Source organism: Apus apus, chromosome 1, assembly GCF_020740795.1.
Source record: "Apus apus isolate bApuApu2 chromosome 1, bApuApu2.pri.cur, whole genome shotgun sequence".
Classification (NCBI taxonomy): Eukaryota; Metazoa; Chordata; class Aves; order Apodiformes; family Apodidae; genus Apus; species Apus apus.
Genome location: NC_067282.1, coordinates 170,588,838 through 170,613,532, shown reverse-complemented (window position 1 = coordinate 170,613,532; position 24,695 = coordinate 170,588,838). Strand labels below are relative to the sequence as shown.

Genomic DNA, 24,695 nt, shown 5'->3' with positions numbered 1-24,695 from the left:
CAAGATCATGCCTCACACTGTAGCACCAAATGTTAAGAAAACTCTGACACAACACATCTCAATTTCAAAAAGCTTTTTAGAGGATGAAGACAGCAGCTTTCTTCCTGACTAAGCAGATGTTGACTGCTGCATGTAGGGTGGCTGGGAACATGAGTATCTTGCTGCCCAGGTGAGAATCCGTGTTACCTCTGGGTGGCTTGGGGCTCTCTCTGGATCTCTTCCTAGCTTCAGAGGCAACACTTCAGTTAAAGCAAAGAGCCATCAGACTGGCATGTTTCTGATGATGCACATACCTGTTTCAGAGGAAAGGCAATGCTTCGGCACTTACGTGTTCCTTTTCTTACTAATGGCTTGAAAATTATATGGAGAAACATTGGATTGTTTGTCTGATACGCAATAAAACCTTTCTTCAAATGCTTACATTAAAAGACAGTCTTGTGCTGCTGCAGAAAATACGGGCTGTGTTTGCAAAATGCCAAAAGAAAAAAAATTCCAGAGGTAAAGAGGTAGAATATTTTCCTACATTTCATGTCTTTATCATCACCCCTGGACTGCCGCTGCTCCTTTAGGTTGTTCTAGAAGTGTTTTGTCTTTCCCTTCCCTTGGAGTGGAGATAAAACCATCCATTTTGGAGGTGCTTGTTGCTAATTTTCTGCAGTTTAGTCTGTGGAAACCTTCCTATTTACTTACAGAATCGCTCTACACGGAAACAGCATCTCTGGCATGCCTCGCTGTTTGCTCAGCTCACCTCTGGGAAAGATTGGGTTTTGATAAGAACTGTGGAAATGTTTTTCTTCTAACATGAGGTGGAAATAATATACAGCAGCAATACAGTGCCTTTCAATCTGAAAGGTCCCCAAGCACTTGACAAACTGATATCCAAACTAGCCAGGGGGAACATTAGCCACTTCTGGTGTGGACCTTCCTCAGGGGTAAAGCGAAGCATTGTTCGTGCTGCTGGACAGTTTATGGCAGGAAGCAAAGATTAGTTATTCAAAGAAATCTCTCATGTTCTCTTTCCCATCAAACAAGATTATATGCTGTAGATAAATTTCCAATTCGTGTCAGGTTGGTAGGAACTTAAATTTAGAGACTAAAGTAGGTTTTCTTTCCAATAAGTTAGTTATTTATCTTTTTTTCATAAGGGTTTTGGAAAAGGGCCTTTCCTTCAGATGTGGTACAATACAGAAGAAAGTAAATGACAAATGATAACATGTCAGGTGTTGATTTGTTAAGACAATTTTAACCAATATTTTCTTTTAAGATTTATGGCCAGTATTTCATGAAATAAACATAAATGCAGGGGGCTACAGCTTGTCAAAACTGAACCATGTCTTTTTTTGCCTCCTTCAAGTTATAAGGTATGAGTGCTTTAAAAGGAAACAAAACTCTGAAATAGACAGCTACAGTATATAGTAAATGCACTTTAACAGGTATTCTCATAAGAGGGTTTCACCTTACATGGAACACTGGTATAAATGATTAAAGAGCAAGTTTACTCTTTTAACAAGTCTGAGTGATAATTTTGCCCTTTAGGAGCATGAATTTTATTTTTCACAGCTTTCTTCTTGGTGAGATATTTATTTCAAAGTAATTGCATTTAACTTGCAGGGCATCTTTTTGTAGAGATTCCTCCACTGCTTCCTCAGCTCAAGTTCTCTTTTAGAGGGATCCACTTTCCACAGCATTAAGTTACAGTGTCTGTTACAGAGATTGACCGGCAAGTGATTTATTTAATGGCACAGTTGATTTCTAAGGGCAAATCAAATAGACGTACAGTTAACTGGAAGAAAAAAAAAGACAATTCATGAAAATGTGGAAGCACAATTACTGAATGGGTACTGTAAGTCTTCATTCTAAAAGACTTTGGATGCAGCCAAAGTCCAGCTTTCACTAAAGCTGGTGGCAAAATCCTCATCGTCCTCCACTAGACCAGGTTGCTGAAAGCCCTATCCAGCCTGTCACTTCTAGGGTACCTTCCATGCTGTTTCCTCAAACTTGAAAAGGGAAGGTGTGTTGTGAACCACTGAAAGGTTTACTTGCAGCTTGAGGATGTATTTTTACCTGGAAAACTTCACCTGAAGTAGAGGGGTTATCACCCAATATGAACACACACACATTCATGTTGATAATCTGTCCAAATCCATTTCATGCATGAGCATCATGAGACTAAAATAAGGAATTGTGGCTGCTATAAACTGCTTTGTTCAGACTTGAAACAGCCTGTGATTTTCATTTAGTATCTACAGGAAATTTCTGACAGCCTGTGAAAGACTAGATTTGATGTTTTTGGGGGTTCTGGGATTCCCAAGCTGTCCTGCATCCCCATCCACAGCCTGCATGCCCCACGTCTGGCCAGTGCTGGGCACCCCAGGCTGTGCTGGGGGCACGCTCCTTTCTGCCCCTGGACACAGCGTGGATCAGGGCTGGTGGTACCGTTGGGCACAGGCGAGGCATCCCCTGGCCACACTGCCTAGGAAATGTCAGAAAAAACAACATAAACACATTCCACCAGAAAACCATAGACCAAGAGGGGGGCTTGGTACCACCCGAGAGTTACAATTGTGGATAATGTTACAGGAAAGGAGTTCCTAGTTACTGAGGCTGTTAAATAACACTGAGGTCTAAAATATGTTGTGTTTCTTTTCCCTTTACAGAAAGCAGAAGCCACTGGTGAAAAGCGACCAAGAGGCCGGCCCAGAAAATGGGTAAGTATTTCACTTCCAATAATATGATTTATTCGCTGTGTTATGAAACATACTAGAAAGTCCGTTCTTTTAGAGGCCAATTATTTCTGCTTTGTTTGTAAAAAAAGAGCATCCATCTTCCGTATCTGTTTGTTCTGCTGGGTTGACTAAAGGGTTAAGTTAGAGAAGTTAACCACAGCTTCCTACCTTTAGACTCTGGTAGTTTGCTCAAGACACTTTACTATTAAATGTTTGCTGGAAGTGAACATTTATGTGTCTCTTATCAGCATGAAAAGAGGCACAACTCTTCCTTCAAAAGAGAGTAACAATGAGATAACTTGTTTAGTAATTGAGTAACAGAGGTTAAAGGGGCACTATCAGACATCAGAAGGTGATTAAGAGAGGTGATAACATTCAGATTTAGTGTGCACAAGATAATGTTTAAAAGCTGAAAAGGTCTTTGTCTTACATTGCCTGAAAACACAGCATATTTTCCTTAAATCCAGTGAGAAAGTACAAAATTTAATCACAGGATACTTAGAGTTTAGTTTTTCCTTTGTGGACCATCCTCATGCCTCATATAATCATAGCGACTAGTAACATGTTTCATTAGGTTTCCTCTTTCCCTATCTGTTTAGTCTGTAGACATGGCTATCACACACACGTTTTGATTCTTTGGCCGTGGAAAGATACCAGTCTCTGATACTTGAAGTTCTGAGTTCTTGCTGGTGTTTACAGCTAAAGAGAGTCTGCCTCGTGCACCTCTGCTCTGCATGTCTTTCACAAAAGCTTTCAAAAAGAAAAGTGATGGGGATGTCACTTGGAAAACATGATCGGTAGTAGAAGTTTCAAAAGTGTGGCTCCATCACAAGTTAGCACTTATGATTTCCCTTTTCCAGTTCCTTCTCCCTCTATCAGTCAACATTTTTCTTTAAACTTTCTCAAGTCCATCTCTCCCTATCTCGGTTTTTTTTACTCTGCCTTGTCTTTCCTCTCTGCAGTCCTGTCATTTTCCCCTTTATTTTTTTCAGTGCTTTTGCATAGATGTTAACACAGCTGTAGAAGAATATGCTTGAAAAAGCTCAAACAGCACTCTAAGGTACTTAAAACTACAGCTGAGGTTCTTCAGAGTATCCACAGCTAAACACAGGAGAAATGGCTTTAACAATCACTTTAAGGACTAGTTCTCTTGTGTTGGCCAGTGATACAAAATATTTCTTTGGAGAAAACAGACCATTACACACTAGTTGTATTGTTTAATGCCTGCAGTTTTTAAGTCAGGAAGATTTCAAGTACGTGAGGAGGCTCAGGGACATGCGGAAGAAGGTGGCATGTTCAAATGTGCCTATGCTGGTAGCCTTCTCAAAGGCAGCTTGGAGAAGGCAAGTGCCAAGTGTGGTAAACCATAGATTGGTTACTGTCTGCTCGCTCCCCCCCGGCTTGGACCTTGGACATGTGGATGCTGAGTGTTGCTTGCTTGATACACACCTTGGGTGCAGTCCCAGGGGAAGCAGCAGAAATAGCTGGTTTATGAGACAGATTGATCAGAGACAGGTCATCCTCACTGAATTAGGAATGTATGACAGTTGCACAACAGTGGTTGAGCTTTGCAAAAAGGGAAAAAGCAGGGGTCTGAAATGTTAGAAAGATTTTTCTGTCCCCAGCACTTAAGAGTCAGACACTAAGGTGAGTTTTCAGTGAAAAGGGCTAAAATAAGGCTTGTGGCGTCTTTTAGGCTAGAATGTTTCCCCTTTGGTTTTGAGTTGTTATGAGGAAGAAAGAATAGGCAGGATCAGTGGAGCATTAAGTTTAGTATGGGCTGTTTGTCAGGTCAAGAGTTGAGTTTGCAGAAATGGGAATTAGTGGTTACTTAGTAGGTGTCTGCATTTTCTTCATTGTGAGACAGTTTCACTCATTTTTTTAATCAAAAGTGTTTTTTCAAACTTGGTATTGCTTTACTGTTGTGCCTTTTGAAAACACAGTCTTTTTATTTGCTTGTTCCAACAATAGGATGGTTTCTTGTGATTTTCAGAGATAATGCTCCTATCTGCAGCTTGCATTGAGTTAATTCGGTGGACTGTAATAATCAAATACACCTTCTTTCCCTCCTTTCTCTTCTCTCTTCAGTTTAAGTTAGGTTCATGGGTTCATCCTCTGTGCATGGTGAAATGGAGAGTGATGTTATATTTTGCTCCAGAAAGAAATGTAGTAAGATTATTATAAGCCATCACAGTGCCAACTATAAGCAAAGCTTACAGCTGAAGTCAAGGGAGGAATCTGTTTAAAAACAGATGACACAGTATCATCCTTTCTGTTCTGACGTTCAACATGGACTCAGAAAATGTCCCTTTTTATCATCCAAACTTCAGTTAACTCCTTAGTGATTATTTTCTTCTTTAATCCTGTTTATTTATTCACGTATCAAGTGTTAATGAGGGCAGTTCTTTGTCAATAAAAGTAAGGAGTGTGTAGGGTTTCTTTTTCTCTTGGAGAGAGCAGAATTCTATATGGCAGGTATTTTCCTAAGTTTGTAACCCTTTTTTTTGTGATTCTAGAGGTTCTGTGTCATATGTTGTTCATCAAATTGTAAAGTATTATTTCTGCTGTTTCCTTCAATATGCACATGCAGAGACATACGAGCTAACAGACCACTGTAGAATTCCGGTAGCTGTTCTTTCTGCCGGTTCAAATTAAGTATTTAATGTTTGTGACTCGCAATGTATTTATTTAGATATTAGTTTTTTGAAGAGAAGTAAATCTTTTTGACTAGTATAAAACTGGGAAGGGGGAGGGAGAGCCCATGTGAAGAGGGCAAGGAGCAGTTTATCACAAGCAGATGAGACATCTGATGATCTTTTAAATGCTATAATGTGTACTTTGCAAAGCAAAGGAAAGAAGACCCTTGTCAATAAAACAGACAGTAAAGACTGACAAACTCTTACAAAAGAAAAACATTCAGCTACATAGAAAAGCTTTCAAATGTGGAAGGCTGATTGGATAAAAATCCTGATGATAATAAGGTAGAGCAGCTGGGAAGTGGACATATTCGGAGTCAGAAACGCAGTGCCTGCTGCAGTAAAGCTCATCTTCACTGTAGGTTGCTGCATGTGTGAGAAGTGCATTGAAGGCTGAGTCCTATTAACTGAGAGGGAGGTAAACTTCTTCATCACCTTGGTACTCCTTAATTTTAGAGGTGTTCATGCAGGAACATGTTCTAAGCTCTTGGGATGCATCTACATTATTGTGTTAGGAGTGTGCTTTGGAAATAGATCTCCTACTTGCCCCCACATATTGTATGCCTTGTGAAGCAGTCCCAGAGCTCATGGGCTCCTTTCAAATGAAACAAAGTTGGAAGATGTATGCTAGAGAAGCACAGTCTGGTAGGCACTGAACCCACAGGACTAGGCTAGAGTGAAATGAAAACCTCTTTGAAGGTGCGTGGTGTGGACCTGAGGTCCTCAGCCCCAGCCTTTTTTCTCCTGCTGGTCCACATTTTCTGTATATTGTAGACATAGCCTTTGATGCTTGAAAAGGGCAGATGGAGCACCCTGCTTTTTATTAGCAGAATTATTTTCATGTAGCGTAGGCATAAAGTCAAATTCATAGCCATGGAGATTGATATTCCCAGAAGTCAGTGGAAGATTTGTCATTGACTTGACCAGTGCCACTTTTTTGCCACCGAGACCTGATGCTACTGCTTGTGGAATCAGCAACAGTCTTGCTGGTGGCTTCACCTAACCCTTTGTTAAGTGCTCACAGTCAAAGCTTTTTATTTTATTTTAATTTTTTAATTTGTGTTTGTCTAGAACTTGACTGAAAAAAGGGGTCTGAAGGTTTATGACTAGAGCAGGAGACTGAATGATCAATTCTTCTGCTGTTTGTTCCAAACAAACCCTTGAAAAGGATTGAAAACCCCTGGAAATCTTACAGATTTTAGTGCTCTGAGGTGTCAGCTTAATGGGGAAACCTGGGACCCAGTTGTGAAGTTGATGCTTGGAAAGGTATTTGCTTTTTATTTCAATGTTTTTTGTTACGTCTTTAGACAGATTTTTTTGGTCTGATTTCACCTCCACATTTTTTTACCTGAATCACAGATTCACTGCATGGCATGGCAGAATTCCTAAAAAAACCCAAGGAACCATCCAGAGCTTTTTCCATCTTTGAGCAGGACTTTCGTAGTGCCATGCTATAAAACTGATTTAAAGGGTGGAAAGAAGGAGTTCTGAATGCTTGTAACAGTGGAAGAGAATCAATGACTCTCCAAGCACAGAGAGCATGGGAAGCATCCCCTTGAACATGTTGTCACTGATGGCCAGCTAACAACTGTGACTTGTTCAGAAAAATTCTCTTTCTTTCAAGGTTTTTGTTTTCTCCTTGACAGTCTAGCTACTACATTTCAGGTTGGTAGAAGATACAGGCTAATGAGAAATGAACTTTTATTTCCTTTATCAGGAGCTTTATCTGATCCAGTTATGATTAGATAGTGCTTTTGAAGCTCAGGTTTTCAGCTTTTTAATGAGGGCAGAGTTTCACTTTATCCTGAAGGTCAGTTGAAGTGGTGCCAAACCACATGTAAAAAAATCATTACAAAAACGCTTTTTTCCAAAACCTTTTTTTTTTCCAGATTATTTCCCACTGTTTTGACATAGCTGAGATATCGAACCTTAAACATGGAATTTGTGAGATGTTTCTATGCCAGCACTTCCAGAAGGTTTATTTCAGGGCAAGGACTCCTAATGTGCATTTGCTCATAAAATTTTGAAAATGACGTTCTGAATTTTGAAGAAATACGTATCAAGAGAACACGTTGCCTCAGAAGACTCGTTAGTGTTTTAAGAGTGTTTCTTGCCCAAAATGAATCTTTGCAAACCATTATCTAAGTAGATGTTTCTGTCTGGTAGTGCCATGCTCTGTTATGTGAAGCCATTTAACTAATTTTGCTTATTTCTCATTTAGTGCAGGTTTTTTAGTCTCATCTGAAGTCAGAGTCTAGGAGGTGCTTGAAGTCACACAGGCTTCTTCACTAGGTGGTGGAGAGAGATGGATGTTCTGAGATCATGGTCCATCCTGCCCTAAAAAGGCTTTATTATAGGTGGAGTGAATTCTCATCTGGAATTAGCGCTCTTTTTTGACATTGGAAAAGACGCTATAGATGATAAATAAAACAGATATCTTATTTTCAGATAGCAAAAGCTCTGTGTGAGAGATTCCCCCCCTTTGATGGCATGGTGCTTACCAGGGCATCCCTGAGCTAGGTTAGAGATGTCATTGTTACAAGAACATATATTTGTTTGAATACATTACTTGATTGTCCATTTGGAGCAAACCACTATTGAGGTAAAACCTAAATCACAGGTATTGGATGATGAATCAAGAAGGAAGTTGCTTTTTATGTAATCATAGAAGACAGCACAGGTAAAATTCAGTTTCTTGTACTCAGAATCATAGAATCATGGAATGGTTTGGGTTGGAAGGGACCTTAAAGATCCTCTAGATCCAACCCCCCTGCGTTGTCAGGGACACCTCCCACTAGATCAGATTGTTCTGAGCTTCATTGTTGGAAGAATAATGTAATTTCAGTTCCTTTACATCTTTACAACTTTGATTGCAGTATCTGTGGTTTTACTGCTTTACCTTACCTTCTTTGTGAAGGTCATAGATACTGTTCCATAATATGGTAATAAAAAATACTTTCTTTCATTAACATGTTTTATATCTGTATGAGCAAGACTGCCACCTGGGAGGGGTGAATGTTTCAGTTGTCTGAAGAGCCTGAAAGGGCAGCTTTTATAATAACAAAAAACAGACTATTGACCTGTCTCCCTCAGAATTCCTAAATGTAAGAAGTGGGTGAAGAACATGAACTGAAAGACTTACAAGCTTTATACATAATCCAGTTCAGATGATCTGTAAAATAAACCATGTCTCATAACCTGAAAATTTTGACAGAAGTAATTACTATTGAACTTTTCTCCTATGATTAACAAATACTTAATACTCTTTTTTATGCCAATTTTTTTTTTAATTCAACATTCTGCAAAAGCAAAAAGCATCTTGCATGCTTATACAAAATGTAAAAAATCACAAAAAGTATGTTCTGTCTCACCTGTGTTCAGAAAGGAATTCTATGATTTAGTGATTCATTTCTCTAGGAGCTTGTCTAAGCAGTGTCCTTCCGTGGATCTTAGAGTCCTGCTCCTTGTTGCTATAAGTAGGTATGGCACCATTTATTTCAAGTGCAGGTCTTCCTGTAGACCACAACAGAAAATTTAGCCATGGTATTTCTTTTCTATATACATCTATATTATTGAAAAGGTATTGCATTCATTCTCTAACTCACTTCAACTTCTATTAAGGTATACTAAAAGATGTCCACTTTAGTTAAAAATGTTTTTTACTTTAGCTGTCATTTCAGAACCCTTAAAGGAAAATCTTTTATTCTGTTTGAGGTCCAAATAGGAAATTTTAACAGGCAAAAATGGAGAAAGTAAGAATACAGCATCTGTTGCGAAGAATAAACTGAAATTCTAGCTGTTTCCTTTTTATAATCTCAGATAACGGGTGTTTGGGAACTTTAAAAATTAGTTTTCTGTTTGGCTGTGTATTTTGATTTTATAAGCCTCATTGCCCATTTTACATTCAAGGAAACTGAGCACTGAGGCTGATAGTGGCAGCATCAAGAAGCATTTTTGCACCTGCTGTGTTTGAATTTTTTGTTTTGTTGCGAACACAGGTATTAGTAATTGTACATCCAGCTACCTGGCAGACAAAACATACCAAGTAGTGAAAAGTACAGGCACTTGTTCTTGCGCTGACAATTCCATTTTCACTCGTGAAAATGTTACGAATGCAGGAAGAGAAGCTGGGCCTCACCTCAATTGAAAATGTACTCTACAAGGTTAATTGCCTTGCCCAAGGAAATCTGTAGAAGAGCCAGGAATAGAACTCGGATTTCCTGGCAGGCTGCCCCGTGCCTTCAGCTCAAGGCCATCCTCCTCCAGTAAAGCTTGCTTGTGAACAGGTTGAATGAGGGAGGAAAACACTCTTTTCACTTCTGTATCTTAGACCAATGTAAAGTTTTAACCTGTTTCTGTAAACTCAGATGTTAGTATCTCTAGCAGGTGTTTATCTGGTGGGCAGTGAGAGGTAGGAACAAGACAGTAAAGAACTGTGTGTGTTCTCTATATACAAGGATAGAATGTAGATATCTGGGACCAGAAGGGTTTTGTACCAAACCCAAATATAAGCCTGAAAGGTATTTGATGTGTATTGGTGGTATTTTCTCATCTTCATACCTTCATGACTTACAGAAGTCCTATACTGGTCTAACAAATGAGAAACATACTCATGAAAGCAAGGTGCCCAGTTCCTTGAATGTTTTGAATGTGGTTACTCCACTTTTCAGGACTAGCTGATCTGAGCCATGCTGCAGGACAGGGCCCATCCAGGTCATCTCATCCAGAGATGGTGTTACCATTCCCTGTCCCCTTGATATAGGTAGTGGTTCAGAGGGAATGAAAACCCCTGTGTTAGGTTGAGAATCAGTACAGAAGACTCAGAGTCAAGACTTGTAGGTTTTCTTTAATTTCTGACTAATTGTGCAGCTTATTTAATGTAATTTTATTTATTTCTGCTTTATGCTGCAAGCCCCAGCAATGCATTAGCCTTACAAGAAAATATCACATTTTTTTCTCTGTCAGTGATAGAAAAGGGCCATATTAAATGGCAGTCAGTCCCTGTGTGGGTGAATTTACTCCTCTTAATTAAGAGTTATGATAATAATTAAAGAGGAGTAATATTTTTTATTTTGTTCTGCATTCTTTACAGACTCAAGCAGGTGATGTGGATGCAGAAGGAATGCAGTGTTGATCCTCTCCCAGAATGACTGGGGGGAGGCTAGTACTGTGATAATTAGTATTTGGAAAGTGCTTTCTGGTGTTTGAATGAAAGTCATTACATGCTTTAGGTGCAAGTATTGTTATTTCCTCTTCTTTAATCCTGGGACTAAGCCTCACTTCAAATTACAGTTCCTTATTACATTTTAGGTATGAGGCTAGACTTTCAACAAGAAAGTGGCCTTCTTTCAGTAACAGCTGCAAACTGTCCTCACCAGGAGGTGGCTTCTAATGCAGTAGCACACAGCTCCAAGAGAGGCAAAAAAAATATTTTTGTATCAACAGTACTGTACTTTAAATGTGATTTAGCTAGCATGATGCATTCTTGCTCTGCTGTCTTTAATTTATTTTGTGCTGGGTACCAATTTAAAACACAAAGGAGCAAAGTTGACAGTGGTGTTCAGAAGTGCACCTGTTTTTCTATTCCAAGAGTTATGTGAGATACTCATCAGACTGGAGAAGAAAGACAAAATAAAAATAGTGAGACAAGAACCTGAAATTTGAAAATTGTGAATAGTCAGATTGGGATATGCAGTGTAGTGGTTTAAAGGTGCAGTAGTGACTGCTAAAAGATGTAAAGAGAATCCAGGTATTTTCAGTCTTTAGGGGAACCCTGAAATGGGAAACACGGAGGCCTGAGAAGATGATAGACTGAGAAAGCCTTATGTTGAGGAGCTTGTAATCATGGTGTTGAGGCTGATAATGCTTATAGTGCCATTTGTTTTGCAAACCCTGTTCTGAATGATTTGTGGTTGCACAGAAAATGTGTCTTAGCCTCGCTGTGACTGGAGGCTGTGAATGGCGTGTGATTTCCTTCTTTGCAAATCAGTGAGGCAGGGAGGCTTCTCTGTTGTTTGGATGTTGGAGTGATTTCTTTCTAGAAGGAAATCTTCCTGCTGTGCCAGGGCAGCTGCTGGCTGCGCTGAGCTGGCAGACAGGAGAAGAGGGTGGATTTGTTTCCTCAACACAGGCATCTCTGCATTTCATCCCTTTTCTTTTGTAGCCTGGCATTGTGGGAAGTCCATTCCAGCCAAGCTACGTGTAGTCTGACTAGGATTTTAGGAGCCTGTCCTGGAAAGGGACAGATGATACAATCTACCTGGTAAAACCCATTCTTATTTAGTCTTTATGCAGCCAGCACTGTGAAATGGTTGCCTTAGAAGGGCTGCAGAGAGGGGCCCATTCACCCAGCTTGTGTACTGCCTGCTCCCCACACGTGATCCAGTGAGCTGACACTGAATTAGCACATCTGCCCCTCCGCTCTGTGTATGGGGATCCAGAAACACAGTGCTTCCCCTCGTGCTACTCTGGACAAGTCTGCTTAGGCAGCTCCTAAGTGTGGACGCTTTGTGGAGGAGGATTGTAAGTCCCTCTTAAGTATAATAGCCCAATAGCTGGAGGACTGAGAGACCCTAGGTACTGCTCAATCAGGACTGAACCTGTGTGCCGAGAGAAGTGATGTGCCATGAGCTCATCGGGGTGACAGCTCTTTAGACCTAAGGCTGCTATTCGGCAATGCATTTAAAAGTTGTGGGGCTACCTACAAGGGAGAAGAAGAAAACAAGAGGAAGCCTGGCCTAGTGCTTTAGGCATCTGTGTGAAGACCTGAGGTGACAGCCCTTGGGCTGCTTTTTGACTAATACAAAATGCAGACACTGACAGACGTAGCCTGGAGCCCCACTTCTTTCTTAATTTGAGAATGGGCCTTTGCTAATACCCCTTTCTTCCTCATTTTTCTTCTGGAGCCTGTTCTCTGCATGGCATTTTAGCTTCAAGAACAGGGCTGGAGAATGATTCTCATCCAGGGAAGTATAGAAGCTGGTGGTTAGGACATTTATGTGGGAGGTGTGGGTACAAATCTTTGTTGTGTTTACTAATGGGCAGATTTCCTGTGAGCACTCTTGCTCTGAGACACTGATGTACAGGTTGGGCAGGATCACTGTGAGTGGAGCTGTGCCCTGTCCTGACCTTACGTAGCTCTGAAGATTCAAATGGTATCACCTGTTATTATTGCAAGTATTGTAGAGTTTCAGAGAATTTTTGGCAGCTTAGTTATGTATCTGTGTGCTTGCTATTCACATAGCAGTTCTAGAAGGCTAGTAATGAATAATGTGTATCTGTATTCTGCCTTTTCTTTTTACTTTTAAAAATAAACTTGCTGCTTTCAGTTTGCTTTATTCTAGTCTGTCAGTTCTGAGAAATGTTGAACTGAGGAACTGCAGGGTCAGACTTTGGCATTACTTTCTATTATTTAAATAATAGTACTGATAAATTAAATTTGATGCATTGTATTACTTGTGCATCTGTATCAGAGTCAATGAGAACAGAATCTTGTCTACAGAGGTTGGTTTGCTTTGATTAGAAGGGATTTACTGGTAGTGGCAGTCTGCTGTTTTGGAGCCTTGAAGATTATCAGTGAGTTGGCAAGGTTTAGGATTTTTGCATCCTGTCTGTTCAGAGTAATTGCTGGGAGCTAGTCAGACTGATAGTTCCTATATACAGCACAAATCATTACTTTACCCAACATATTATCCTAACCCATTTTGACTGTTAGATCAATTATCCTAATAGACAGCCACTGGGGCCTTTTACAAGGCATATACAAGCACATATGTGAGCTTCACTATTACGATCTTATCAAAGTTGCATTGTGTTAACATGTTCTTGGGGTTTCCTTAGTATTCACACAGAACCCATTCATGCTCTGGCTGCTCCTGCAGCGTTATTTCCTGTTAAGGATGCTGAATGTCTTGAGAATTCTGCCTGGAGACTCTCTTTCCACAGACAACTGTTTGAGTCTTGGAAAAACAACTCATACAACACGTTGACAAAGTACACAGAGTACTTGGATCACAGTATTGAACATGTAAAGGAGACAAGGCTATCTCTGCCATGGCATACACTCTCACATTCATTACAATTTATTAGCGTTCATAAACTCTTTGCAGGAGGCAGAGCTGTCTGCAGTTTTTAAGGTGCTTCTTTTGCAGACTTTCAGTTCAAGTCAGGGATGACCATTCAAGCATGCAACAACTGTTCTATCACGTTTTATATGTAAGTCTTACTGAGAGAGGTAGACTGACAAATGATATGTCAATGACACATGGTGCCTCTGGTCAAATAGATTGAATATGAAGCCAGGAGATGCATGATAGAATCTTAGGCTTGATGAAGTCAGTGTCCAAACTCTTAATAGAATCAGCTGCCTGGATTTCAGCTCTTCGTCTGCCACTAGTATGATGTATAACTCTGTCTGCTGGTTGGTTATAAGTTCTATAAATTGTGCAAATAGCCATGTTTGTACAAAGCACAGGTCATTTGAGGAAGAAGATCTATACTTCTTCAAGTTAGGCACCACATGAACAGCAACTTTACAGTGATTCTCACATAGCAAGAACAGCATTTGAATCAATCTGTGAATATGATTTATTTATTATTTGTGTGAGTAAGTTTTGAGCAGTCACTACGCAGGTAGGCTAGAATTGTATAGGGATACAGACATTTTATTGATGCTTTTTTAAATACAAAGCAACTTGTATGCTATATAATCAGTATTGCTTCTTAAAAGTAGAAGTTTGTTCTTGTTTAATCATTTCAGTGGACTATTTGACAACCGGAATATGGACAACTCTGTACGTTAACCTTCAGCAAATTTTTGAAGCTGTACAAAGACATGGTTTTGACAATGTCTGAATGATCTTGCTTTTTCTTTTTCCTTAACTTTCCTTAAGGACTAGTTCAGCTATTGTCATACAGAGAGTGCATTACTCACTGAAACAAATTCTTTTTAAGGGAAGTCTGCAAAAAGTAGTGGTTCCATTGAAGCAAATTCAGTAGCGAGACTTGGCTAGAGTTAGGATTTTCTCTCCAAATACTTGTAAATGGTGAGAGATAAATTGGAAACCTTTTCTTAGTTTTGCTAACGAAAAGCCACTGATGACGGTTTTGAATAAGGGAAAAAAATTGTCCTTTTATCTACAGCCTATCTTGAGGGAGAACGTTTTGTGCATTGTACTTCTTATTTAAACAAGATCAAAATTTCTTAGGTAAAGGCGATACCCGTTGCACAGAGAGCAACAAAATACTACAGTTCACACATGCACACAAAAACGTTTCAAGAATATATACTTAATTTTGCTCCGAGCAGAAGCTACTTCCGTCTCTTTCATTGCTCATTTTAGGAAGCAGGTCTCAGAGCCTCTGTGGGCAAACCAGATGCCAATATTTTCCAAGAAAGAGATAATTAATCCTATCCTTCCAAATCGCTAAGAAAGCTATTTAAGGGGGAAGTTAGAGTCATCATTATATTTTTGCATAATTAGAAGTCATTTTGGTTTGCTTTGCATGATTAAAATTTCAGATAGTTACTTAAATAATGTCCCAGAGCAAGCTTTGTACATTGCAAAGCTCTGTACACCCTTCTTTACACCCCCAAAAGCCATTATCTAACGCATGTAGTGACTGGGAGGCAGAACTCTGATTTGCTTAGCTTCCTCATTTTTTTGTTGGCTTGTTACGGAGTTAATTTTCATAAAAAAATTTAGTGGCCTTATAATAAAAAGCCAAGGATTCTGTCCTTCTGTTGTACTTTTGCAGTGTGAGCATTCCAGACACTTTGCACAAGTACAGAGGCAGGGGTGAACTGTAGCTGCATCCATTCTCTGTCTTTTTCAGGTCCATGTTTGAATACTTAGTTTGCCCACTTGCCTCATTCAGGGCTACATAAATGTCATGGATAGAAGCTTTGAAAAAGTTCTCATTTTTAGTAATTTGAGCATGATAAGGCAGCTGAAAACCTGAAAAGGGTATTTATTTAATTTTAAAGTGTCTGACTGGATTTACTTGGAAGCTATCCAACAAAATAAACACCTGGTCCAAGACTAAATATGGGGAATTTCAGTTAACCTTTGAGAAGGTTTTCTGGGTAAGGTGAGAGCCTAAGTTACCTTTCTCTTATTTTACATGGCTGCTTGTGGTCAGTCCTAGCCCCTCTGCCTCTTGCAGTCTAGGAAATTGAAAGGAAAAATGATTTTTCCTCTTTCAGAAACAGAAGTGATGTGGAAAGCTCTTTTGTTTACAGCAGTTCTGCTCTGTATCTCAAGGCTCAGGGCAGTGGTCTTACGTACCTGGGTTAGCTGTGGAAAAGTACAGTTCAGGAGGTTGCATCCTGTCTTCTTCCAGTTTTCCCCATCACATCCCTTTTTTGGATCCTATTGCTCAGCCAGATACCTGGAGATCTTCTAGTAACCAGTTAATTATAGTTACCTTGCTCTGTCAGGGAGGGAATAGCCAGACCCCAGAGCCAAAAGCCGTGTCAGCTTGAGGACGAAGGCAGAATCATGGGAAGCTTGAAGGCAGTTCAAAATCACTTAATTCCCTTCATATCCTGCCTTAAGCTGTACGTTTGATTTTGCACTTCCAGAGTACACCAAAGAATTGGACCCAAAACATATGATTTAAACTGCTGCTGACATCAAGCTTAGCTCAGCACTAGCACCAAAGTTGACTTTGGGTGGCAACACATCAGCACCATGAATGACTTATGAATGAAACAGCAATTTTTAAGGGGCATTTTCATAACTGGCTTGAGTGAAAAGCAGATAATTTTATTTCTGCAGACTGAAATGTCCATGCCCGGTGAGGTGCAGTGTTGCCTTTGCTAATCTCAGATACACTTGTGTTTGAGTGTGGATTTTCTCCTTCACACTGAGGTTCTCCTTCTAGTTGGCCTGTCAGTGAAGTCATAATCCCACGATTGACATCATAGTCTGTAATGATGGAAACTATTGGGATTGCACAAATTCAGTTTTAAAGCAGTCTCTGAACGATGGGAGAACGAGCTGTAAGGATGTTGCTGTTTAAACTCAAATATCTTTTGTAATTATCAGAAATGGAGAAAATATAAAGATTATTGGTGTAGTACTGCTGAAGGCACTTTATTTACCTCAGGGAGGAACTTACCCCCTGTGTCTGGAGTGACTTGATGGCAAACATGTGAAGAGGAAGTGAATTTATGCTCCAGTTTAATATATTGGAAAGTTTTCCCTCATCTCAAAGTCTTTCTTTATCTCTGAATTTCCTGGCTTTTGTGGATTTATATTAGATCCTTAATGTTATTTCAATGTATTTTTTCTGGTGTTTGATGTCTTTTGGATTGTTTTTACTTGGGATATAATATATATATAAATTTAATGAAAGTAAAAGCAATCTTCCATTGAGGAGGTCACAAAACTTTCATGAAAACTGTGTTAGCTACCAAGTACAAGGCGTCTCCTTATTTCAAATCTGTGGTTGCTTTTGTAAGCAAAAGAGTTCATTTCAGTGAGAAGATACGAATATGTCTTAGAGAACATTTTAACACCTGTTTTCCAAGGTTAAACATTATTGTAACTTTTCATTATTTACAAAATAATTACATCTCCAACTCTATATGCAGAGTGCTTGTATCTTTTTTAAATTAATGACCCTCAGTATAAATAGAACATCAGTACATAGAACTAGTGGAAACCTTGGAAAAATAATTATTTTAAGACATGTGGAAAGATGGGATAAACAATTACATGCTGTAACTTTGTGGAAGTTCTTCACCCTTATTCTTTATGAGAATTCCATATTCGGAGCCTGCTGGGAGGCACAGAACGTGTACAAAGTCAGGATGGTTGCTTTTGAGGATGCAAGTGAATGAAGTGTCAAACTCCAAACAGAACAGCACTCAGTTCTCCTTCACTTGCACAAATCTACCAAGGCCATGGCATTTCCCCAGCTATGTAATGGTGTAAGGGGACAAGGGACAATAGCCACAAGATTCAGCAAGGGAAATTGCTGTGGAGCAAGGAAAAAAATGTGGAAGGAGATGAGCATGGGACATGCTCTGCAGAGAGGCTGAGAAATTTCCCACCTTGAAGATTTCCAAATATCGACCAGAGAAAGCCCAGACCAACCTGATCTCTCCTTTGATTTAGAATTTAGCCCAGCTTTGAGCAGAAGGTTGGACTAGATAAGTTCTAGGCACCTTCCAAACCAATTTTTTGGGTTTTTTTTGCTATACCAGACAGCGTACTTGAGCCTGCTTTATCTTAAATCCTTTAATGACTGAGAATGTCACCAGGGTGCTCCCACACACATGGGCTGCACATCCCACACTGGCCATGCACAGCCACAGCCTCTCCTCTGCTTGACCTCACCTGCTACAGCTGATGGACAGACTTGCCACCCAGCTGCCTCAGGCAGCTGCTGCCAGTCAGGGAGAAGAGAGGCTGCAGCAATCAATGAGCTGCCAAGAACGGTCCTCTCAGACAGACCCCATCAGACACATTCTTCCACTGCAGGCTAGTGCCTGTGCTGCCACTCTGACCCTTGATTCCTGTCCCATGACTCACTGCAGCCCTGTCACCTGCCAAAGTGCAAGAGTTCACAAGTCTGAGTATTGGAGGTATTTTGTGTGTGAACAGTGGTTGCTCTGATGGAAGGGGCTGCAGGTAGGAGCCACAAGGGGTTGGTTTTAATTATTTTGATCTGAAGTTCATCAAGATTATTTTTATCACTATGCCAAATGCATAGTTTTCCAGAGGAAAAATATATCCGTATATTAGCCACAGAATAGTTGGCTTGTTGTCTGTTGAGAAGGGAAGAAAAGCACAAGGTTCACAGTAGTCTGAATGTAAAGTCCTGTGTACTAGAGGTATCTTATCAAGATGCAGTAAATATATTCACAGCCAGACTTTTCTGAACACTGCTCCTGGGCCAAAAGTCAAAAAGGAGATTTTGTGTCTGGTCTGTGACAGCACTGCAGGAATGTCTCTCATAGATCAGGTTTTGGGGGAAGTTTTGGTCTTGTTTCTTTTTATTTTTGTGAATAGTTGAAGGAAAAGGGCCTATTTAAAAGTTCATCTGCTCAACTTGTTTATTCCCGGCTTGGAGTTTTGCTAATCCTTTTTTTTGGTGTTACAGCAATGGTGAGGTTGCAAACACAGGGTTATGACTTTGGGTGCAGAATGAACAGACAAACTCTGAAGAAACAGGTTTTCAGGCAAATTACTCTATAATAAAGAATGAGAGGGGAGGAGAAAGATCCTCAAACACATGATGTGCAATATCAACAGAGGTGATTGAAGCAGAACAGTTGTCAGGATTTCCTGTGAGGTTATAAGAAGGTTTGAAGGCAATAAAATACATGAATCTGCAAGAAATTATTTTTTCCACATCTCTATTAGAAATGCTGAAGTTGCTATTGCAAGCTGCTCTGTTTGTCAGAAAGAAGTACCTCTTTGTTGTTCCAAAATAACACGAACCTCCAAGGCATAACTATTATCAAAAAAGACACTTAGTGGTTCCTCAAGGACTTTGTTGCAAGTATGATCCATGTGTAGCTGACAGCCATGATGGGTTTCTTGCAAAAGCTTACTCAGATTGTTAGCAGCAAACAGTTTTGATGAACTTCATTGCATTCCCTGTTTGAGTGACATGGTGAAGAGATTCTGTCAGGAATAATCTTACCTCTCATACCAGAAGTTCCCAAATCTTTTTTGATGATGTTTGCTATATCCAGCTTCACTTTTGGCTTTATGGCTCTTCTTTCACTCCTGCTGCTTAGTGGGGCTCATAAACCCCACTTGAAAGAGTCATGACAGTCCTTAAGGTTCAGAAAGGTCTGCCTTACGTCCTCAGCAAACAGATTTTTAATTCCTTCCCAATACATTGGAATCATTAGTTTAAACAAGACAGGAGATGCAGGACTGAGTCCGTAACAACCACATAGTTTCTGTGGACATCCTTTTGTGTTCATATCCCTTTAGACTTTGTTTTTCCTTGAACAGGTTGCTGGGAAAGCTTACAAATCACAGCAGCTCTAGGAGTTTGCTTCCTACACTTCTTTCTGACTGCTAACAGAGATGGAAGTCTGTCCGTGTTCATGCTTTGTTCTCAGTTAGAAGCTCTGTGCACAGTTCATGGCCCTGGTTCTTTTCCAGTGGGTAACTGCCACCCTGCAGCCACTTCACCTCCCTGTGGAACAATCTTCTCTCCCTACCCTGTGCCTGGACGTCTTTACCAAAAAGCACCTGGAAAGTCATAGCACATTTATGGAGGCTTCATTAAATGGGCAGCATATCCTGGGTGGAGCTTTCCTTTCTCCATGCTCTTTCTTCAGCTTCTTTCCGTCTCAGACCTCACGACAGTATTCATAGTTATGGACTTGTCAGTTAATAAAATTGATGAGTTGTGGTAGGTCTTGCCGTATTTAGTTGTGTTTGTGTTCTTCAGCCATCTTTGTCTTACTCTCATTTCCCTCTTCTCATAATGACAGGAGGGGTTTCTGTGTGGGACAGTAATTCTAACCCTAAATGCTTTCCAAATTTCCTTTCTCCTTTGGTTTCCCACAGGTGCTATTTCTTAATTGCTCAGAAATATTTCCCCTAGGATTTGTCTCTCTTTTCCCTAGCATTTCAAAGTTTGTACAGGGAATCTTCACTGCCTGGAGTTTTAATAATTACATCCTCTGTGCCCAGCAGTGGCCTGTTAATGGAGTAATACACACTGGTTTTCATACACAGATTTTCTGTTTGCTGCTCCGAAGACAGCAGAAGGGCTTCTCACAACTGGTACTGGAGTAAGAACAAATGCATTGGGCTTTTCCTGGGTGGTGGGACTGACTGGGAGGGGTTGCTGACTCTTGTTTTATCCATCCTGAGGAAACAGCCAGTGTGAGTTTGCTCTTCGTTTTGGTGAGCTGAGAGAAGAGGTAGAGCAGTCCTTCTGGGGAGTGGGAGGTATTGTGGAGACCATTTTAACCAGGTTCCTTGTGTAACCTTTAAGTTGTTTATCAAGATGACAACTTTCCCATTTAGAACGTTAGATATTTCTAGTAACTCTGGCCCCAGTACAGTTTCTGCAGGTGCTTGAAAATTAAGGTTGTATAAAGGTAAATGTACTAGGCAGAAGAATTTTTTAGGGTTGTTGCAGTGATACCGACATCTTTTAATTGCTGTGGACTATTTTCAGGCTCTGTGGGCAATATTCAGCAAACTAGGGTAGATGTATAATTGAGGTGATTAACCACTTACCCACATTGACTGATGAGTCAGGATGATAGGTGATCAACCATCCCTTGAGCTGCCTATTGTCTTCTGTATGTAAAGCCATGCCATAAAGAAATGAGAGGACTAGTTGTGAGGTTCTTGTTTGATTCTTCTTCCTCCTGTTGCCTATTATGTTTTCCTTTTTGTCACCCTGAGCCAGGTCTTTCAGCCTGCTACAGTTGCCATAGGCACCTCCTTCCATTTGCTTTCATCTTAGTAAACCTGATGTATGGGAATGGCATCCTTAGAAATATTTGCCCCACAAGGCAATGCTTTCCCTCAGCCTTGTAGATAAAAGAGCAGAGCCTTCAGCTTTGTGAGGAAGTGAGCAGATACCGACAGGTAGTGTCTGCTGAGTTTTTTGCTGCCAGAAAGGACAAAAGAAAACCTGTTGCTTTTATGAGGTACCTAGAAAATCCATGGTTGTCAACGGATAAATGCAAACATACATGCTCTACACATTCCAGGCCCATGCACACACTGGAAGCACTCCAGCATCCCGCTTGCCGTTGTTGCAGAGTCATTCACCTTTATTCGCAGAGAGACATATTTTAGCCATGATGTGGGTGGTTATTTTAGTCTCTGTTTCATAGTAGCAGTACCTGGAATGATTACGCCAGCAACAGTGCAAAACATCTTAATGCAGACAACAGTGATGAGTGGCGTAGGCTGGAATCTGCTGTACCCCCACCTCTGTGCTCCCACCTCCATACCCCCACCTCTGCTGCAGCCCTGCTGCAAGTCAGGGCTGCCCACAGCTGGGAGTACTTAACCCACAGGCTTCACGTAAGTAGCTTCTATTTTATTTTGAGCACCGTGACATCTCTACTTAAAAAAGAAACCGTCTTTACTGCAGCTTGTGAAGCTGGGCTTGGAGACAAACACATTCACCAAGAGGTTTAAATGTTAATAAATGGAGATTAGTCTCAGGTTTTGGGGTTGATTTTTTTCAGACTCTACTTGGCTGCATCTCTTTCTGAATTGAGTATTTTATTACTTGATGAAGGGTGCTTCCGGAGGCTAGCGGAAATACATTTTACTGTTTGTTGGTTACATATTCTACAGAAGTTACACGTGTAAAACCTCCATGGCTGATGAGTGCATTTTAGCATGGGGCCTGCGGTCATTTTGTAACACCTGAATAATGCCTTCATCTGCATGAAGGAGGCAACAGGAGGATGTGAGTGGCTGTAGTGAGCAGTCAGAGCATCATAGAATCACAGAAGGGTTTGGGTTGGAAGGGACCTTAAAGATCATCTAGTTCCAGCCCTCTGAATGGGCCGGGCCACCTTCCACTAGACCAGGTTGCTAAAAGCCCCATCCAGCCTGGCCTCAAGCTGTGCCAGGGGAGGTTTGGACTAGACATTAGGAGGAGCTTTTTCGCTGAAAGGGCTGTCAGACATTGGAACCTGCTGCCCAGGGAGGTGGTTGAGTCACCATCACTGGATTGTGTTTAAAAGTCATCTAGATGTGGTGCTTGGGAATATGGCTTAGTGCTGGAGTTGGTAGAGTAGGGTTAATGGTTGGATTCGATGATCTTAAAGGTATTTTCCAACCTGTGTGATTCTGTGAATGAGACACTGAATGAGAAATGAGAAGGAGAGAGCCTTTGAGTGAACTGGATGCCATATGAGGGAGAACAGCTTGACTGGTATGTGGCTAATGAGGTCCTTACAGGTGCCTGTATTTGAACCATTCTTCTATATACATAATACACACAGACTCACATGCATATTTTAAAAATGAAGACATTCCAATCTTTGATCGTAATTAATAGAAATGGAACATATTAATAAAACATAGAAAATAGTAAACAGCTAAGAAAATAAAATGTATTAAATTGCATGGAAATAGAAAATAATACATTACATAGAAAAAAAATAACATTGGACTTAAAAATTTTAAATCCTCGTGCTTGTAAGCCTGAGAGATTAAAAATTCAGGTTATATTTGGAAAAAAAAAAACCCACAACCCAACTCTGGCAAACAACAGTGAGGACAAAATTTTAACCTCCCCAGTGAAATAACTTGGTTTCTTTTCACTTTTTAATTGTGATTTTTTTACTTGGCCCTCATGTAGTTTGACTTTGAATCCTAAATGTGTACTGTGATATCATTTGAAAAGAGCTGCCCTGCCTTGCTGACTCCATTTCAGCTGATGGAGTCGCTGCGACAGCCCCTCTTTGTGCGGGGAATGTATCCAGGTCTGGAGACTGTGGGTCAAGTTCAAGTCACAGGTTGTGAGGACAGCATTGCTAGTTTACACCTGGTGGTAGCAAGCTTACTTAATTTCATATTTCTCTGCAGAGAACGAATCCATCTTGCTCCTGAAGTCATATTCTGCCCAACAACATTTATCAACAATTACTTCTGTGTCTTTAGTCACAAAAATGTTGTATCTAAATAGAAAATGATGTGATACAAATCCTTAAATTATGGAATAATATATGTGGAGTAAATAATATGAAGTGCTATGTAGAGAATATCTAGAATGTATGGAATGTGCTAAGAACTATGTTTAATGATTTGGCAAATAATCTCACCCTTGGTGCATGCAGCTGGGGCTGCATTTAATGTGGCGTGTCCTACATGTGGCATTCAGCTCCCTGTGACTTTTCCATTAAGTTCACTGACATGTGTGCTGGTTTTCTTGAAGTGCTTAGGAAAAGGAAGTTTTGCAGCAACTAATCTCTTTCAAAAAAATAATGATAATGTAGCACTTTACAAAATAAATATGAAAGGTAAATGTTTGGCTGGGTTAATGAGAAGATTTAAGGTAGGTAGATAATCAGATTTGAACAATCATGTCTTTTACTTGTTTGCATGCTTGTGGTGCTAATTGCTGCCTCAGTTTTTATTTTAAAAATTGCAAGTTAATATGCAGCTTTAAAAGGCATCAACTTATCTTACTGAGCAAATGAGCAATGACACACTTTCAAGAATACTTGTTAAAGAGTCATTTCCTAGTCCCACAAACCGAGGAAGTAATTTTAAATTAGTAACTAACTAGTTGATTTAATAAGTCAGCTAATGTACTCTTTAAAGGAATGGAAATAATTTAATATCAAACTAAAATATTTGATAAAGAACCTGTTGTACCTTCATCTCTCAGGCTCAACTCAAGTATTTAAAATCTATGGAAGTGTTTTCTGTGATTTAGGGCTGGTTAATCAAGTTTTTACAAACACGTTAAGCAATTAGGTTGATCCTTTACAGTATGGTCCTTACAGGAGATTATGCAGATAGATGGTAATTTTGACCTTTATTAACATTGGCTTCCGTGATGGTTAGTGGAGATTGTGAATAGTAATGAGGTGCTGATGTAAAATTGTCAGTTTGCTATTACTACCAAAATGGATCTTTAGTACTAGAATTGCAGTTAGCAGAGCTAAACAATAAAAGCTGTTCAGCTGACGTAGAAAATTTCTATTTTAATGTATTTTTCTTTTAGGTTGATTTGCAAGATGTTTTTGTATTTAAATTGGAGATGACAAACTCTTTTACATGAAAACTATTTCCCTTCACTTGGACTTCCAAGTGTTTCTCTTGTCTGTTTGTAAGTGGCTTTTGTTGGTCAGATGGGAAAAGTATTCCTGAGTTATCTTATCCTTTTGCAATTAAAATCAGCCTGAATTTTATGGCTTTTAAAATTTTATGTATTAAAAATGAGAATATCAACTGTAATAGATGCACTAGTAGTAAGCACTTGTAAAATAAATGCAGAAAACCCCTGATGGATATGTAGCTGGTTTTCAGTGTTTATTTTCAGTGATTTTTGTTATTTCCTTTACTAGGAAGGAATTTTGCATGTTATATGAGCAGGGCTGAAAAATCACATTCATAGAAACTCATTAATGATTAATTATAGTAGAAATGTATGGCTTTAGCAATTTTTCTTAAACAGATAGCAAATAATAGAAAAGTATATTAAAGTATCCTGTGTAATGCAGTAGCAGAGATACAACGATTTATTAAGAATACTAGGATTTCTTTTGTTGTTGTTGTTGTTTTCCTTTTGTTGCAATTGATATTTTTTT

General features: G+C 39.8%; 1 protein-coding gene across 2 annotated transcripts in view; it reads left to right on the top strand.

Moving 5' to 3' along the window:
• Positions 1-24,695, top strand: part of HMGA2 (high mobility group AT-hook 2) — a 114,300-nt gene that overhangs the window by 7,944 nt on the left and 81,661 nt on the right. Inside the window, exons 3-4 of one of the 2 annotated variants that reach the window (XM_051623169.1) lie at positions 2,658-2,708; positions 4,815-4,910. In XM_051623169.1, coding sequence (XP_051479129.1) covers positions 2,658-2,708; positions 4,815-4,910 — 147 coding nt within the window. Of the gene's footprint in view, positions 1-2,657; positions 2,709-4,814; positions 4,911-24,695 lie in introns of those variants that run through there. The other variant, XM_051623160.1, reaches the window with a different exon arrangement.